Below are 18,985 nucleotides of genomic sequence, written 5' to 3'. Positions count from 1 at the left end.
ATCAAACTTCCCAGACTTCAGTGAAGGCATTATGGAGCTGTGGAGTTTGTAATGACAAACTGCCAGCCCGTATACTCAGTATGGCCACACTGCACTTACAATGTCTAGGATGGACTTAGACACTGCATGGGCATATTGCTCATGCAACTATGTCCTCACCTGTGGGATAGTGCACCCTGCCTTAGGGCTTCTTGATGGTGCAATTTGTGAACATGCAGAACCAATCTGCAGCACTCTTGAAAGCTAGAACCTTTATTATTTTTGGTTGACCACACCAGTAAAAAGCTATTCACCATTTCTAGGCCTTCATCAACTTTAAATGTGGTTGATGTACCTGTTGTCATAACTTTGGTGTTTTTAGGTCTCACAGTAGGTGAAAGCCTATAGTAGACCATACCAAAAATTCTCAGAGGGCTTAGAGCCCGCCCATTGCTTAACACTGGTTGGCTTTATTGTTTACTTTCATTTCCTTTCTTCTGATTTTATGGTTTCCTTTCCTCTTGGTGTGTTTTATCTTGCCCTGGACCATCGGGCCTGCACATCTGGGACATGTTGTTCTGTGGAACAAAAATAAAAGCGTAGGCTTTGCTGTAGTCAATGAACTTAATGTTGATTTCCTTTTGGTGTTTGTTATTGTACAAATATCCAATGGCTTCAGAAATTCTGACTCTTGTTTATTTATCAAGTTTTAAAAGTATTTATAATTTAATTAATCAATTATTTTATTTATATTGTACTGTTTTCTTGTGGTTTCACTGTATTACTACTATTGTTACTAGGTCGTCTCATTAATATCTATTATATATGATGTATTGCATATCTTTTAATTTTATTTCGTTTATTGTATATTTATTATTTAGAAATGTATTTAATTACTATTTAATTATGTGTTTTACCTGCCAGTTTTATGGCCACAACCTAACTGGATAGACATTCAACCCACTATGACGGAGGTGCCTTAACACCCTAAGCTATCTTAATATGAAGTGTATTTGTGACCAATTAAGAAAAACAGAACATACTACTATTTAATTTTATGTTTAGAATTTCACTGGGAGCAAGGGGCAGGGTTGTTAAAAGAAAAATGCACGGAATTGGCATCTCATGACACCGCCACTCATAACCCGTGTCTCTTTCAGAGGCCAGCTCACTTGAGGAATTCGCGCGCGTCCGGAGTAAGGGATTTCCATTTCCAGCACAGCTACAAACACCTCCAAATAGATCTCTTCGCAGGGTTAGGAGACGCGTCGGGCTGAGTAACATTGACTTTGACAAGTGAACGCACGCTTCCTGAAGGTGGTGCTCTTGGTTGCCATATTAGAGTGGTAGTCGTTCTTATAATTGTTCTCTGGACTAAATAGTAAAACAAACGCTACTGTTAGGACTTTCAAATTCTTTTAAAATGCGGTCTTCACTGGGAGCTTTCTTAAGGAGCTGTGAAGCAGACATAATATACATATGTGTATTTACTTCGCAGCGTCTTTGAAATTGAAAAAGATAGATTCGTTGTAGTGTAGAATAAAATGTAGTCTTTCTTAACTGTTGCTAGGAACCGGATCACTGCACCCAACACTACATATCTGAGATCAAAGTTCCTGTCAAGACAGCCTACACTCCCTACAGGCAGCCGTCGCATCAGCACTGAGAAAATGACAGGACGGTGCCCGCCCCCCAGTCCTCTCTCTATCTCTGCAAAGACGCGTGCAGTTCTATTATTACTAGCGGCCGGACCCGTAGGTGTAGGCAGTGTACGAAGTGTGTGTTCTCTGTGTCACGCTGGTTCTCCGTTCCCCGAACCCGTTACTCTGGCTGGCGGGTTTAGTCGGTGAAGGTAGGGTCTGCCATCGGGGGAGAGCCACGGCAGCATGCGCTCTTTGTCCGGCTTCTTGGTGATCTTCGGCACCGCAACCTTCTACTTGTACTTGCTGTCTACGAGCCTTCGGCCGGGGAGGAGAGGCGTTCCTCCGGACACAGAGAGCAGGTGCGTGAGGACCGAGGGTCAGAGTGCAGGACGAGGAGCGTTTAGTGCTACGAGTACGTAGAGAGTGAAGGGCAAGATAGCAGTTCTGAGACTGGGGGGATTAGGCGTTTCGGCCAGCGCTACCTGCTATAATGGAATTGAGGAACCAGGTAGTCTTGAAGCCGATTTAGCATCCTGTGATTGTGGGCTGATCACGTAATCTTCCCGTGAATAACTACAAACAAATACTGCGTCTGTGTGTAGCTTAACTGGTGCTGATGTAAAGCGCTTCGGTACCCTTGGGTCGTGTATGCGCTATATAAAACTGTGGGGAAAAATCCACTGACAGTGCTATTTAAACGACAAGAGATGATTTGGCTGCCTCTGCGAAGTATCACCCACAGACATTGCCAAATATTCTCTACAGGAAGGGTATTTATCACACTGGGTATAATCAAGAGTAACTTTGTCCATGGCCACATTTAGAGTGAGAAGAAAGACCACTCATTACAAACATTAATCATGCTGAAACTGGATAGGGGCCTCAACCTTAGTGGACTGCTTGACTCCTAGTTTCTCGTGTGTAACTAGCTCGTTGGAATCCACCCTAGGCCGTCACGAGGGTTTTGTGCTGCGACATAATTCTGTAGTTTGAGATTTACTTTTTGACTCTCGACTAAAGTTTTCTGCGTTCTTAATCTCCCACTTTTTTCACAGCACAAACAAAGGAAGCCTAGACCCGTTAGTAGCAAAGCTACATAGGGTGCATGGTTTTGACCGGTTAAGTCAAAGCTGTCACTTATTCTACTCACCCGCACCTCAGTCGAGCGATGCTGGATCTCTGCAGAGTAGGGACTGATCTATACTGAGTAGTATCACAGAACATAAACCAATGCCTTTGCGATACGCTTGCATTTCATTAGACCTACTGGTTGCGGTTCTTGCATCAACGTGTTTGCTGATGTTTGCTCCCAGGCCAAAATTCACATTTTTGAAATCTGATTTGATACTGTAAATCCAGTTCATACTGTAGTCTCTAATTTTTTAAGTGAAATGTAAAAAGGGTGCTTGATGTAACGACAGATGAAACGCGATCGTCTTGTTTAAACTGATTGTAACTAGAAATATGTCAGTATATTTTCTCCTTTCTATATTTCCCCCTTTCAATCCCCTTTAAAGACCGTCTGCTACGTATTACTAGCTCTGAGCGGGGCACCCACAGTGGGATTGCACCGAAAGTACCCAGAGCACAGCTACCGCCTGCATTGGGTTACAAGTGCAAGCTGTGTTGGCATAGTATTGCAACTTCTTAGCAACACCACTACACACTGCTGGAATAGTACTAGGTCTTTTCCACAGAACTGCTGCTCATCTAGAGGCCCAACACAGGAACTCCTCAGTGGGGCTGTTGCACTTTTTGCATTGTACTACTGCTTTTCAGAGAGGCTGCTTTATGCCGCCTGGGAAAGTACTGCTACTACTCGGCCAAACTGCTCATTTCCTGCTGGAATAGCATGGAGACTTATCAGTCATGCTGCCATGCTTCTTTTTGCATAGTACTGGTGTTTTTCTACAGAACCGCCGTACCATGACTGCTCATCTAGCCTTCTAATGGGGTGGTCGTACCTGGACTGCTCATCTAGCCTTTTAATGGAGGTAGTCGTACTCAAAAAGAACTTCCATACGTCTGTGGTTTTTTTTTTTTCTTTTTTTTTTTTCTGTTCACTGCTTAAATGCTTATGGACGGATTGCTTGGCCCTCCGTCATATTTCTTTGTTCCATAAGTAGGTGTGACTTGCTTCTGGAAATTCAGGAGTATGCCACATCTTCTCACACAATTCAAACAGGTTCTTGAAATGCGCTGCAGCATACTTTCTGTTGAAAGCCAGGTTTCCACTGACCTGCTAATGGTTCGGTTAAAAAAAAATAATCCTCGCTGACAAGGTTCATGGTAGTTACTCGAGAAGCCACTTTCCTCCATTGTGACAGGAAACATTCTCCATGTATGCTTCCCAAAACCCTTACTACATGTTCACCACTTATTTGAGGAACTTTAACAGTGATGACGGTGTATCCATTATAATTTTTAATTAATACAGTCTAAGTGTGTAACTGCGTTTTGCTGATTGTTAGAGCGAAAGCATACTTGGAAGTCTAAAAATAAAATGAACAGCATGTGATGTTTTTTTTCCTCTGGGTGTGCAATCCTTAAAAAATGTCGAATTGATTTTTTTCGAGCTATGTTTAGCGCAAGCAAGCGTGAATGAAATTTGATAGTCAGTTACCAGTGACTAACGACTCCAAAACAGCAAAGACCCTTTGAAGCAACATGGACTAGTTATTGACAATCTTTTACTTCCATCGCTGCTTTTGATTTATAGGATTAGGAAGATGGTGTCATTATTTCTGCTAATTAAACGTGTATAGGCGACAACTGTACATTCCATCTCTCGGTATTTGAACAATGATATACTCATTGTGCTGTCAGGTGATCTACATAATGTATCGTCATTTTACTGGATTTCCAGAGGCGTATTTTATGGGCATGTGTAGACTTTAAAGTGGATAATAGGACAAATATATCGGCTGCATTTAGTTGAGGGCATTTTTGGTTCACGTGCACTGCTGTTTCCAAGAGATGTGTTTTTACCGCTTTAAGGATTTTTGTCATGTTTTGTGAAGACCAGTCAAGTGGGGAAAAAGTATAGGTGCAGTCCAAGCATGCTTTACCAATGATACTTCTGTTGGTAATGTGTCTTTTTTACTCACTAGTACCGCTCACAAAATCTCTCTCGGGTGGAAGTTGAGTTACCCTTGTCTTGAGACTTTGCGTTTTGCAGATTTGATCAAATTGATTTTGTTGATTAGTTTTACAAATATTAAAGTAAATGCCGTTATACAGCTCATAAATATTAATATTTAGTTGACTACTGTCGTGACAGAAAACCATAAGATGGCGCTAATGCTCTAAAATGAATGAAAGGTATTTCAGTGCAAAATCAGTGAAATTCTGGGAGTAACTGAATATTGTGTGTGTGTGTGTGTGTGTGTGTGTGTGTGTGTGTGTATATATATATATATATATATATGTGTGTATGTGTATATATCTGCTAATCGGCTAGTTTATTACTCTTAAACGTCACTCAAATGCGTATGTCAAGTATCACGTCCTGAAAAGTTACAAAATATGGCAATAAAGCTAACGATTCTTTAAAAGGTGGGAGAGAGGAAGGGCAGTTTGTGAAAGAAGTTGCAATATAGCCTTCAAAACATCTGCAATTATGCAACAAATGAAACTCCTTCCCTCTGCTGGACGGCCCTTTATAGGGTCTACTGGTAAGTGTAAACAGACCAGCAAGTTGGAAATATTGCAAACTTCGAACCCTCATCTATAGGCTCGTGACAGGCATCATGCTCGTGAACGGTCCTGTGCGAGAATGGATTTCCACTGGATGTCAGTGAGATGTGGGGGTGTAGTCTGTATGATATTTTTTCACAGCCATGCGAGTGTATAGCCATCTTAAGAGACTTTTCATCTCAAAATGTTTTGGTTCAGCTTCGTCCCTTTGTTCATAGCTATGCAAAGTGCCTTTCCTCTTAGCTACACTACCCTCGAGTCACGTCGCAAGGAAGTCCTAAATAATGCTATTTAAGCATAGTTAATGCAGCATTAATTATCAGACTTCCATGTCATTGGTGTGTTAGCTTATTTCAGTGCTTTGTGATGCCCATAAAGGGTCACACACATTCATCGTGACATTAAACTAGGGATATATGTGACTGTTATTCTAGTTGACAGTATGGGGTAGCCCCAATTTAGTATTAAAGAATAACAACATGACTTACGTCTTTTGACTCTGTTTGTGACATGGTGCTCTTTGGATGAAGAGTCAGTGTTATGCTCCCAACAATCACATTAGTCCTCACTTTGCTTTCACATGCTGCAAACCATTTTTCATTGGTTTGTAATGTCTGACATACGTGGCCCCCAAATCATCTACTTTTTTGTTTTGGTTAAAGCTTTAATTTTTTCAAACGAAAACACTATGCAGTCAACTTGTTACAACCAACTGTACCTTGACCCAACAGTTCTACTTTACCAGTCATATGAGCAGTACATCACGATTAAGCGATCCATTGACAATATTAGCCTCCAAAGTGACTGGACAATGGTGAGCCAATGAATATGCAATCTACTAATCATCTTAATAAAGTCAGAAATCTGCGAAGAATAATCAATCACCCCTCCATCTCCTCCCTAGTAGCATCTCATTGTTTATAAAGCCAACTTTTAAAGAGAAATGATTACATTGTGTCATGACTACATTATGCCCACCAGGTTACTTAGATGTCAGATGGAGTCTGTCTAGGCCAGTAATTCCACAGAAGAGCTCAAATGTCTCTAGGTCTGTTGTAGGTGGGTTGCAGTATCGCAAAGCAGTCAGCTGATTTTTTTTTTTTGCAGTACAGTGCATCCTAGATCCTCTGCTTCAGTCTTAGCAGAGGGACCTTCAGTCAGTCTTAGCAGAGGGACCTTCAGTCACTCCATAGCCACCCTGTTGTTGCGAGGTGAACAAAACTGTTCCCAAGACTCAAATAACCACGCAGGCTCTTTTTGGCAATTCAAAGACAGTATTTACTAACTGTTGCCGCAGGGAGAAAAACACTGCAGACTGCACCTCATCCCTTCACACCCTGCCCCTTTGGTTTTTCTCAAATGCGTGTTCACAGACAGTCCTTTTATATGTTACACATAGTAAATAATAGTTAACTTACAAGTTAGATTGAGACATGTGACCCCTCAAACCCAAGTTCCCGAGCTAATACATTGCACATTGTTTATTATACATACAACAATGCTTTATGACAGGGTATTCTTTGACCTATGAATGTGTGCATGCTTCATGGTAAATGTAATTTACGTGAAGTGTGTGCTGGTGGTATTGTGTGTCTCAGACCTCCGTGAGCTCAGAATTTGGTCTCTTCCTTGCACCCATTGTTTAATCGTGCACCAGTGTACTCATTCAATTATGTACCCATTGCCTTAGAAGGCTGCATTCTGTTCGTAGGCAAGGTGAGTGTGCTAGTGGGCTCGTGTGCAGATGTTGTAAATGCTTATGGGTCAGGTAGACATGAGTTGGCCTTAAACTGAAAACCTTTAAATGTCTCTTATTCCATTATATCCTAAAATGGGCCTTTCACCTTGGTTATGTCAGTGTGGGGGTTAGGCCTTAACTGGTTTCTAACTACGAACGGCTGTGTGGTTTCTGCTTGGGCTTGCCGCTGCACAATATTTTCATTTCTCATATTTACTACAGTGCGTTTATTTTTCACATTTCATACAACTCTGTACATCGTCCCATCTTTGAGATTTTTATATCAGTTGTGGTAAAATTCATTATCCAGGCTCAAACTAGGCTGACTGCTATTTGCCTTTCTTTAAATCGTAATGCATGTACATACATTATTACACATCTGTGGTCTCCTTGATCTTGGAGTTATTGGGCTTCTGATGCTAGGACTGAGCAAGCTCCAACATGGGTTCTTCTTTAAAGAAAAAGGTACTTATACAATTCAACATACCATCTGGTATGCAAATGATTTTTACATTTCGTCTGTGCCCTTGAGGGGTAAATGTGGCCCCAGGTATTGCCCTCCAGTACACCAACAGGAGAAGGAGTAATGCAATTGAGTCAGCATAAATTTCCTTGTATTGCTTTTTAATAATAATAGGCACAGGCGTTCACCATTTGTATGCTCCTGATTAGTCTGGATATTTTACCGAAAGGATTAGTCTGGGATTTAAATGTTTAGCCAAATGGTGGGTATGCTGAGCACTGGAATGCTGAGTAGGGACTACCAGATAACCTTGTATTGGAAATCCTGTGTCACTGAGAAACACAACGTAGTTCTGCAGATTTTTAGTTGTCTAGGTAAATGTGGAGTTTTTCTGTAAACACTAGGAGTAGGAGTGATTAAAAGAGAAATCTAATCTCTGAATCCATCCAGATTGTATATGAGGACATTCTGTTATTGGCAGTAGACCCATATGCCCTGATTTTAGATATTAGTAGGCAGGTTACTCCATCACAACGGTGAAGGATGATACCCCGTCCGCTGAAATCTAAATCTTATAGGACATAATATTATTTAGATTTCAGCGGGCGAGATATCCCTCACCATTGTGATGGAGTGACACGTCCACCAATATCCAAATCAGGCCCTTAGTTGTGTTCGGCTTAGATTTGCCATGCTGCCATTTGTTTTAGTAGTATTTCTAGAATGTCATTTCTTTGGCTTCCCAGGGACTGTAGCAACTAGTTATTTATTAAAGAAAGACAAATAGATTGTTTTTTTTTCATATCCATTCAACTACTTGCACCTCATAGCACAGAATGCTTAGCATGAAGAATTAAGGGGTCTGAATTCTCTCTGATCTTTCAAGAATCCAAAGTATCCCATTTATGAGCTCAAAAGAATAAAGTGTCTCAATCGACTAGCATCTCTCTGTGTTCCAATCATCACCTTCATTTCTAGAAACTTATAATCACAAGCTTTACTTTTGCTAAAACATTGATTCATTACAATACCTCTTTCAGGAAGTTGAATCGTAAGCATCACTCACCCAGATGATCTGGCACACCCAATTATTGGATTGAAACAGAGCCTGTCTTCTTGCATGTCTTGTATTATGATATTATATGGAGACTGCAGAATGTGGCCTTCTCAGCAGCCACTGTCACCAATTGAAGGTATCATATTAAACATGATGTTTACTTTTTTTCCAAGCATAGATTGTTGCTAGGAATTCATCATTCATTTCATATCAATCATTTCGAACTGTGTGGTCTTCTCGTCCACTCTGCCTGATGAATGGAGTTCTAGTGAAATATTCCAGAACTCAATGGGAGGATGTGCTTATTTGCGTGACGGGGTCTGGGAGACTACTCTGTGGAATTAGTTCTTGGTGGAACCTTTTTGACAATTTGTTTAGCAGTTAAGTAATTCTTACTTGGTATTGCTAGATCGTAATGTCCTTACCTATTTCTCACCTACTGCCACAAAGTCTTGTAGCTATTCTTTCTAAAGTAAATATATTATTCCAAAACATTTATAAACACATTTTGCTTATTCAATATATTAATTCTCTACATTTCGAACACCCCTCTTCCTGAAGTCGTTAAAAATTTACATCTTTAAAATGTGACTCTTTCTGAAGCATAATATTGACCTTTAATAGATAAAATGTCGAGTTTGTAAGCACTGAAGTTAGTAAAATCATTTTATAAGAAGATAGAATGCTCATTTTATGCAGAATCAAATCATCCATACGACATTTTAAGGTTTTGATCTAACAGTTTAAGAAAAGAATAAGTATGTGCTTTGGACCAATTCGTCCTTCTTATGTTCCACAGACTATCATCAGTTCCGAGCATTTCTGAGGCCCTGTCCTCCATAACTGAATGGGCCCCAAAAGTCTGTTTGTGCTCTCTGCTTTATTATTCTCAATCAGTTTTATGATGATGTTGATAAGACTGAGAATGTAATCCTGGTGATCTAACACATACAGATGTAAATGCATATGCTCCAAGACACTTCAGTAACTTCAGTTTTGTGAAAAAAAGATAAAAATGGCAGCTGATAGTCTATAATTTTTGTAATAGTGAAAACATGTATTCATTTTTTTTCAGGTGTTGTCAGATCTACTATTTCTAAATACAGAAATTCTCAATAATAACTTTAAAATATTTATCTAAAAATGCATATGACTTTACAAGTAGATACTTATTTTTCTTAGTTATTTTTTTACATTTCTTGTGGAATACGTGATTTAGTTGGTTTTTTAAATGGTGGGTAAATACAGTGAAGAGCCCGCTTCAGAGCACTATTGTAAACAAAGCATGATAACAAATGAGATCACTGGATAGAAAATTGCGTGCTGACCCAATGGCACACTGTCCTTAGAGTTACACTTATACATGTATTTGACATAGCACATGAATTATATTATTTCGATAAGATCTATATATAAAGAAGATTATAAACTAAGCAGCTGTACACTAACAAATCACTGTATTTTGACTAGCTAGTAGCTGGTTGGTATCTACCGAGTAAATTCATAGCTAGAACCAGAGACAAGCATAATAACTGTATCAACATACAAATTATTCTTCCTCCTTCTTCTTTTAACGCCTGCCTCTGAAGATAACACCTTTCTGATAAAAAACCACTAGCTCACTCAGTATGAGATATACTACCACAGAGCTGCATAATTCACTTTCCTTTGTAGAATGCTGAATATGTTAAAATGGTTCTGATCTTTCCTGTTCAAGTTCCTGAAATAAGTCCCTGAAAACATTCCTTTCCATGTGTATGTATTATTATATAAGGAAACTGTTCTCAGTCTGTCAAAATTGTTTAGTCTGTAGCAGTTTCAACTTTGTTTTAAACAACCTGCCCCATTGTTCTATCTGATTTATAATGCTGATCTCTTTTTTTTTTTTTTTTTTTTAACTTACCTTCTGAGTGCATGGATCTTACCCCCTATTATGAGTTGTATGAAAGTCAGTGCAACTCTGTCGCAGCTTATGGTGGTTGGGTATGGCGGCTCACTAATTGAGGTATCCTACAGAAAGAGGAAAACCACTTCCTGTGGAAGGTATTATCCATTCTGCCCACCACCCCCTCTTACATTATACATGAGGAGCTGGGCTTCAGGTATTTGGAAAATTGGATTAGATGGAGCCCTTTAGCCTTATGGCTCAGTAGGGACTAGTCCGGAGGCCTTTCTAAACCTCGCCATCATCAAGGGCTGCTTAAGTCTTAATAAGGCCGCCAGTATTTCATGATTGACATATGTTTGGGAACCTAAAATGCATATGTTTTCCCCCACCATCATAAAAATCCTCTTTTATTTCGCCTAGGACAAAAAAAACTCGTGCAGGCCCAGTTTTTGGTGAGTAGGGTGCCTTAAGATGAAAAAAAGGGTATAGTCCACATGGTAAAAAGTACAATGGAGGAATTTCTTTCAATAAGATCTGATGGCTGCATGGTGTTTTATCAGGGTTTGGCATTGTGTAGCTGGGGAAAGGTCGCTCCTATTTAGGTTCCGGGCTGGGATGATTATTTATCTACTCAGTTTCCAGTACGCTTTGTCTTCGCCGACCTGCCCTTGTGAAGGGGAATACACTCAATCCCTTTTACATTTTATGTTTTTTTTTTTTTTTTTTTTTTTTTTTTTTTCTGAGCTAACCATTTTTTGTTTCCTTACTTAAAAAAGCATAATGTTTCCCAATGAAGAGTAGCGTGCCGGCATCTCCAACACCATCAAAATGAAGAGGTCTGTTTTAGAGTAATCTCCTTTTCAAAATCTGCAGATTTCCCTAGGAATAGCATGTTTTGGTGATTTTATTGCGTTTTACATATTATATGAATTTTTATGTCCTGTAAATTATGAAATGTTTTGAAATTAAATGCATTTATAAGTGTGTGTCTCGCATGTGAATAAAGTTTTCCGACTGACTATTGCTGCTATATAAATGTCCTAATTAACTCTCAATGTAGTTGTTTAGTTTTAAGGTATACCTGCTAAATCAATTTATATGTATATTTGTTTTTTCACTGAAGAAAAAGAAACAAAGGTTAACTAACCCCTTAGCTGCTGGGCTCCCCGGCACCCCAGAGTGCTGAGCCTCTTTTTGGCTATTTGGGCTACTTCACGCTTAAGGCTCCATAACTTTTTTCCACATAAGGTATCCATGCCAAATTTGCATTTTTTCCCCCAACATCTTGGGGATTCTAAAAGTACCCAGGTTTTTGGATTCCTCTGGAGGAGACCAAGAAAAAAATGTAGCAGAATTTTGAGTTTTTTGAGAAAAATAGGGAGAAAGCGCTCTAGATAAGTGTCTGGTTTTTTCCCCCTAGAAATGGCATAAACTAATGATTTGCTGTGCTAAAGTCACCAACTTCCCAGATTTCAGGAACAAGCAGAGCTGAATCAAAAAGTTTAATTTTGCACCACAGTTTTGGTGTTTTTCAAAGAGGTAGCCCATTTTTCATATTTTTTTGTACTCTCAACCTACTTCCAATATGTGGTGGAAACCAGGGTGAAAGCCAATGGTAATTCAGGAAAGCTATAGATTTCTGAAACGTAGACACATTTCTGAATTCAGCAAGGGTCCATATGTGTAGATCCCTCAAGGCTTCCCCCAAGGAAGATAACTGTTGAAATAAAGAAATATTGAAAATGAGTAGAAACAAAACCGCTATTTGTTACATTTTCATCTGTAACTTTTTGTCACAATGGCCAATTTACAAAAGCAGTTATACCATTAAGTCCGCTAGACCTTTCTGCTTGCGGGGTTTATAGGGTTTGTAGGTTCTTAAATAACCCAAGGTACCCAGAGCGCAGAACTGAGCCGCACTGTATAGCGGTTTTTCATTGAATACCACGTGTAGACCAATTCATATAGTGAAATAGGTAGAGTGAAAAGTGCGTATCGGAGAAACCTGTGTATTTCTAAAATGGGCACAAGAAATGGAGTTTAGGAGCAGTGGTTATTTGTACAACTCTGGAACGGTGGGCACCCGTACTAGCGTATGATTTGGAGGGTATGTCTCAAAATGGCTTCTTTCTTCTACACTGGAGTACATTTGAAAGTAACAAATTCAGTAAAATTCAATTGGTAATAACAAATGTTCTATAATTCTATGCTCCCACAAGTCGTCCAATAAAAATGGTACCTCACTTGTGTGGGTAGGCTTTGTGTTTGCCTCAGAAAATGGGCCAAAACACAACATGAACGCATCATAACTGACCCTTTTTTTCAGTATGGGTAGCTCTAGATTTTGGACTCTAGCTCAGCCAGCACCTGGGAAAACTTAGCAAAACTATGCATTTTTGTAAAACTAGACGTCTAGGGGTGAGGTGACGTGTGTGGCTCTCCCAGGTTGTTTTACCCAGGACCCCTTGCAAACCTCAAAATTTGACTAAACAAAACACATTTTCCTTACATTTCTGTGAAGGAAAGTTCTGGAATCTGCGGGGAGCCACATACCTCTGTCCAGTCTGCATTCCCCCCCAAGTCTCCAGATAAAAATAGTACCTCACTTGTGTGGGTAGGACAAGTGCCTGCGACCGGAAACGGCCCAAAACACATCCTGGACACATCTAATTTTTCCACTGAAAACTGAGCTTCTTTCCATTGTGGGTAGCTGTAGATTTTGGACACTAGCTCAGCTGGCTCCTAGGGAAATCTTGCGAACCTGTACATTTTTGAAAACTAGACACCTAGGGGTATCCAGTTTAGGCTAACTTGCGTGGCTCTCACCCCTGCAAACCTCAAACTTTGGCTAGGAAAACACATTTTCCCACATTTCTGTGATGACAAGTTCTGGAATCTGTGTGGGACCAAAAACTTCCTTCCACCCGGCATTTCCTCAAGATTCCTGAAAAAAAATGGTACCTCACTTGTGTGGTTAGGCTCTGTGTCTGTGACGGAAACGGATCGAACCAAGATCCATGGAAGTTCCCTGGCAAGGGCTCCCATTGACCTTGGTTTGAGATGTTCCTGAGGCCAGCACTAGGCCCAGCCACACAAGTGGGGCAACTATTTTATCAGCACAAGTGGGGTAAGGCAGAGTGGTAGTAATTTTAGGGATTCCTGCAGATTTTGAAAGTTTCTATCACAGAAATAGAAGGAAAATGTGGGATTTTAGTCAGAGTTCGAGGTTTGTAGAGCATTGTGGGTAAGAAAAGTCTACGGGGTCCACGCAAGGCACACCACCCTGGACTGACTTGGTTGCCAGTTTTCCAAAATGTCTGTGGTTCATAGGTTTGAATGGGTGGTGCCACAGCAGGGCCCCAAATATAGCACCTACAACTATTGCTTATTTCTCAACAGAGCGATTTAGGGCCTTTTGTGTCATTTTCTCAAGGGTCACCCACACAAGTGGGGTACCAATCTTATCCGGCGACGTTTGGAACTCACAGGCTCAATCCAACTAATAGGTGCACTCTCACCACATATCACTGCCATGCAAGGGCCCATCACATTCATTCTCCACAGGAAGGAATCCCCTTTATGTCCAGACATGTTGACAGTTGATGCATCTGTAATCTTCACAAATGAAAAACAGTTTGAATACATTTTTACCACCTGTCAAGTAACCGCTCCATTCTGAACGTTACAGAAGGCATGCTTAGTGTACCTTTACTAATTGTGCCCATGACAGTCACATGAGACTTAGGAAGACATGTCTTACATGCATCTTTAATGCACTCACTGTGGGAAATGCAACTCCTTCCATTTTATGGATGGAAGTTAGGGGTGTCCGAGAATTCCTACCGAGGTCTACATTTTTCGAACCTAGTGAGCATATCTACCTTTGAAATTAAGGCAAACATGCTGGGAAATATTGCCTAAGTTCCTTAAAGAGAATGTCATAAACTACGAGGAACAGTAGTTTTGACACACAAGGTAGTCAGCGGGAAAGTAACATATGGCACATACACTGTTATGTGCAGTGCTGTTACAGTAATTCACTTGTCATTAAACCAAACAAATACTAAGTTCTGATGGAGGATGTACGTGATGAGCAGGACAAAATTTTGCTCATACATGTAGCAAAGGGTGCAGAGTTCTTTGTAATTTTATGATTTTTTTGTAAAACGCATTACCACCCGAGAGTGTATCCTGTCGCCGACTCAAAAGCAGTCAGGGTTGATCCATGGAGTAAGGTAGTCCGTGTCAAGAGTTCAGCTTTGTGCAGAAATGCACTAATTTTACAGACGGCGCATATGTGTAGAAGTAGGTCATTCCAGCCAATTATGAGAACTCTATTTGCTTTGTTCAGGTGCTGTTTATGCTGAGCAAAGGTTTCTGGAAGGTCTCTGATATCTGAGTCGGTATTGAGGTATGCTGTACCAGTGCTGTCTAAGGCTTTGAATGTGTTTTTCAGGAGTTTGAAAAGCGCTGTTGATGGGGAGTCAATGAAGCTGTTTGCGGTTCAGGGTGTGTGCGTGTTGTGATGTTGAGGGACGAGGCTGCTTGCTGCATTGTGCATGGTTTGGAGTCATCCGCTTAGTTGAATGAGGGATTAATTCAGTATCTGGTTGAGTGCAGTGCCAATAGGTTTGAATCCATAGGTGAAAGTGGGGAGGCGTGATCATCCCCTGCCCTCCCACCCCCCATTTAAAAAAACAAATAACATTTACTCAAGGTGGGGCCAGCCCGGTACCATGAAAGCCGATCTCCTTTCTGTGGTCCCTGGTGGCATAGTGGTTTTCTGGCTGATGATCGCAGTCGTGGCACGATCCACAGCTAGAAAAACATGTCCGGAAGGAATCATTGGAAAGAGAAGACCGGACGATGGAGCAAGCTCTCCACTTGAGTTTTCTCCGTCAGCATTCTGACGTCACGGGGGTGGGGACAGTTCGGAAACGACTCTGGATCTATTCCACCCTTTTGGTTATAATTTTTTTTTTTTAAAAAGGAATCCTATGGGGCTTGCACCGGACTATCGTTTGCAGAGGTTGTGCTGGTGCCATTGCCCAACGCTCGCACATAGTGGGTTAAAGTAAAGTTATAATTAGCCAGTTATTGTTAACAGAGCTAACTATGTTGCGCCTTCTCACCGGACTGCCTATGACCTCACCTATTCCAACACTCATTAAAAGTTCTGACATCACTGTAGAAAAGTACCATCTTTCTTGGCATGTTACCCCTAATTTTATGGCAAGACCGGAGGCTCGTATTATGCATTTTCTTTTCTTGTTTAATAAATAGCAGCAGTCAAGAATAAACAACTACTCCTGGAAGGCCAAAGGAAAACGGGCCAATTGGGAGACAAACAGGAGTTCAAGTAGTCCACCAATCGCAGGTCATCACACCCCTAAATACGTATCTTGACTGCAAACAGCCCTCTTTTCTTGCTGCTCGCAGTCAAGATAAGTATTTTACATTTACACTCCATTATATTGTTATTGATGATTCACACTGTGAATGTGTTCTTTATTTATATTTCAGGGCTTTTACCGCATTACACGGCCTTTTATTGCCTTTTTTCCTTTCTCTCGACGTGTAGCCGCATTCTTTCAGTTTAGCGTGGCTCTCCTCGCTCACGCGTGCCGTTTCTGGTGCAGGCATTCTAATTTGCCGTTTCTGAGCAGCAGAGCTTCATTCTCTGTCAGCGCTACTCAGAAACGGCTTTTTGACGTCCTGTCATCGTTTTCTTTTTTTTTTTTTTGGGCAGTTTCTGGCAATTTTCCTTACCTCAGCACTGCTCCGGCTTCGTTCTCTGCACAGGTTTTTCCCTCTGGCATATAGTTAGTTGCCTTTCTATAGTTAAAGGGATATTCACCATTTCAGTTCCTGTTCTAGTTCTTTGCTGTTTATTTTTTATTTAGTCCATTTTTTCAATGGAAATGGAGGGCTTTCACCAAAAATGGCTTGGAGGACGAGGAACAAATTAATGAACAGCTTAGTGGGTTTAATCAGAGTTCTGTAGAGCAAGCATTATCAACCTCTATAAATAAAATGTCAAAAAATTTAGAGAACTCCATTTTAAACTTGTTTTCTAAGACGGTTTTGGCCCATTCTGCGGGGGAAAGCAGAGAACGTCCTATTTCTAACCATATGTCAAAAAAGGTGTTGATTAGTGAGGTTTCTCATAAGGCTCCTACGAAGGAGAGTTCTAAGGTTTTCCTCTCTCAACCGTCTCTCGTGTCCAAAAATTCCAAAAACATTACTGCGCCTATTGTGATTTTCCAGTATTTTAGATACTGATAATGATGGTACAAATTCCGTCTCTGACACAAATATTTCAGATGACGATGATTCTGTTTTTTCTCCTCCTCCAAAGAAAACAAAAATGATGGCGCATGCGGCTATCCAGCCTCTAGTAATTGTGGATGCGGAAGGGGTTCCTATGTTCAACCCAATAGATATTCATCACCATATTTCAACGGAGTGATTTCCCTGTGGACCATGTGGGTGATTATGTGTCATCTACGCACTTAAACAAACTAGAACCAAACTCCGTTCCGAATGCCCTCGTCCTTCTTTAACATCCAAGATTACAACCCCTCCAGCTGTTGATCCTTCCCTCATCACCTTTTTTACAAAATTCGGTAAGGATCCACGCAAAGGTGTGAATAAAGCCTGGTCCACTTGCCAGGATAAACTGCTGGACGTGGTGGGTCCTCTCACCCGTATTTTTGATTTGGATGAATCTGCCCCTCTCGACAACTGTCCCATTGATCCAGAAGATTTATCCCTATGGGTACAGAGATCCATTTGTCTTTTAGGCAATGCCAATGCGGCAATCACTCCTGAGCGCAGGAAAGGCCTCCTCCTCCTCCTATTAGATCCAAAGTTGGTCAGTCTGGCTGGGTCGGACCCAGGTATCAAGGCTGAGGGACTACTTTTTGGTGATAATTTTATCAAAGAATTAAGCAAATATGTTTCTACTTTTGCTTCATTGGACAAGGCTCAGCAATCGCTCAGAAAGATGTTTCACAATCAGGTTTTTGCCAGGGCCGGCAGAGGCAGGAACCGCTTTGCCGGCCGCTCGTACAATCAACCAGGTTCCCGTGGGGCCTTCAGTGCCTCCTATCAGAAGTACAGACCCTACAAGAGGTTGTGGTTTCCGCAACAGAGGCAGCCAAGCTTCCAGACTTCAAACCCAAACCGGTAAGTCTTTGTTCTGGCCCTCCTATTGTAGGGGGTCGTCTTTTGTTGTTCCTTCCAAAGTGGCAGTTATTAACGTCAGATCCATGGGTTATAAACACTGTTCAAGGCTACAACATAGATCTCTATACGAAACCTTTTCAGACTCTTTTTTTTTTTTCCTCAGCCTCCCAAGTTTTCCCAAGAAATGTCTTTGGCGATTTCAGCGGAAATCCAGGCTTTATTGCAGAAACACGCCATCCTTCCCTGCCACCCAGACCCCTCAAGCTTCTTCAGTTCTATTTTTCTCGTCCAGAAAAAGAACAAAAAGATGCACCCAGTCATCAATCTAAAACATTTCAACCAATTTGTGGTTTATCGTCACTTCAAAATGGAGACTATTCTCCATCTCAGGAATTCTCTTCTTCAGGGCATTTGGCTGGTTCGTTTGGATCTCCAGGACCCCTACCTGTCAGTTCCTATGCACCCAGATTCCAGAAAATACCTACAATTCGAATGGATGAATCAATTCTATCATTTTTCTTCCCTTCCTTTCGGCCTTTCTTCAGCATCCTGGTGTTTCACGAAACTCTTAAGGCTGGTAGTGGCACAGGGTATACGACTGATCATTTATCTAGACGATGTACTCATTATGAACCAGGAGCGTACTGTCCTTCAATCTCATCTTCACTTAACCTCCTTTCTTCTCACTGATCTCGGTTTCCTGATCAACAACGAAAAGTCTTCTCTTGTTCCAGTCCAACGCATAGAGTTTCTAGGATTCCTCATAGATTCAGTGTCAGCTACTCTTCTTCCCTCCGCAAAGGTAAAGTCTATAAAGTCCGAAATTATCCACACCCTACGCAAATCCTTTATATCCCTCAGATCTTTGGCAAGGATCGTAGGACTTCACTCCGCTTCCAGGCTATCTTTCGAGGTCCTCTTTACAGAGCCCTCCAAAGACTCAAATTACGTCATCTTCAAAGGGTCCTTGCTTATTTAGACAACGTCGTTTTAGATCACGATTCACGTGCAGAACTCCAATGGTGGAAAGACCATTTAGACGCCTGGAATGGCAGGACCATTTTTGCGCAGCCCCAGATCTTGTAGAATCCAATGCAAGCCTCTCCGAATGGGGAGCCCGATGTGGTACAATCTCGACTGGGGGTACATGGTCTCTTCAGGAGTCACAGTTGCACGTCAACTGTTTAGAGATGCTTGCTGGCTCCTTTGTGGTCAAAAGTCTGGCAAGAGATCGAGTATGTTGTTGTTCTTCTCAGAATGGACAACATTTCAGTGGTCAGGTATATAAACCGTCCAGGAGGCACAAGATCCAAACCTTTAGCGGAATTAGCGA

The 18,985-nt window shown here is 41.1% G+C and overlaps 1 protein-coding gene across 1 annotated transcript in view; it reads left to right on the top strand.

Annotated features, from left to right (window-relative positions):
* The first annotated feature begins 1,705 nt into the window (after positions 1-1,705).
* Positions 1,706-18,985, top strand: part of TMEM41A (transmembrane protein 41A) — a 164,850-nt gene continuing 147,570 nt past the window's right edge. The window contains exon 1 of the mRNA XM_069225805.1: positions 1,706-1,981. Coding sequence (XP_069081906.1) covers positions 1,866-1,981 — 116 coding nt within the window. The 5' untranslated portion in view covers positions 1,706-1,865. The remainder of the gene's footprint in view (positions 1,982-18,985) is intronic.

The sequence above is a fragment of the Pleurodeles waltl genome, chromosome 3_1, assembly GCF_031143425.1.
Source record: "Pleurodeles waltl isolate 20211129_DDA chromosome 3_1, aPleWal1.hap1.20221129, whole genome shotgun sequence".
NCBI classification, from domain to species: Eukaryota; Metazoa; Chordata; class Amphibia; order Caudata; family Salamandridae; genus Pleurodeles; species Pleurodeles waltl.
The sequence above is the reverse complement of the archived record's forward strand: the minus strand, read 5'-3'. Positions and strand labels throughout refer to the sequence as shown.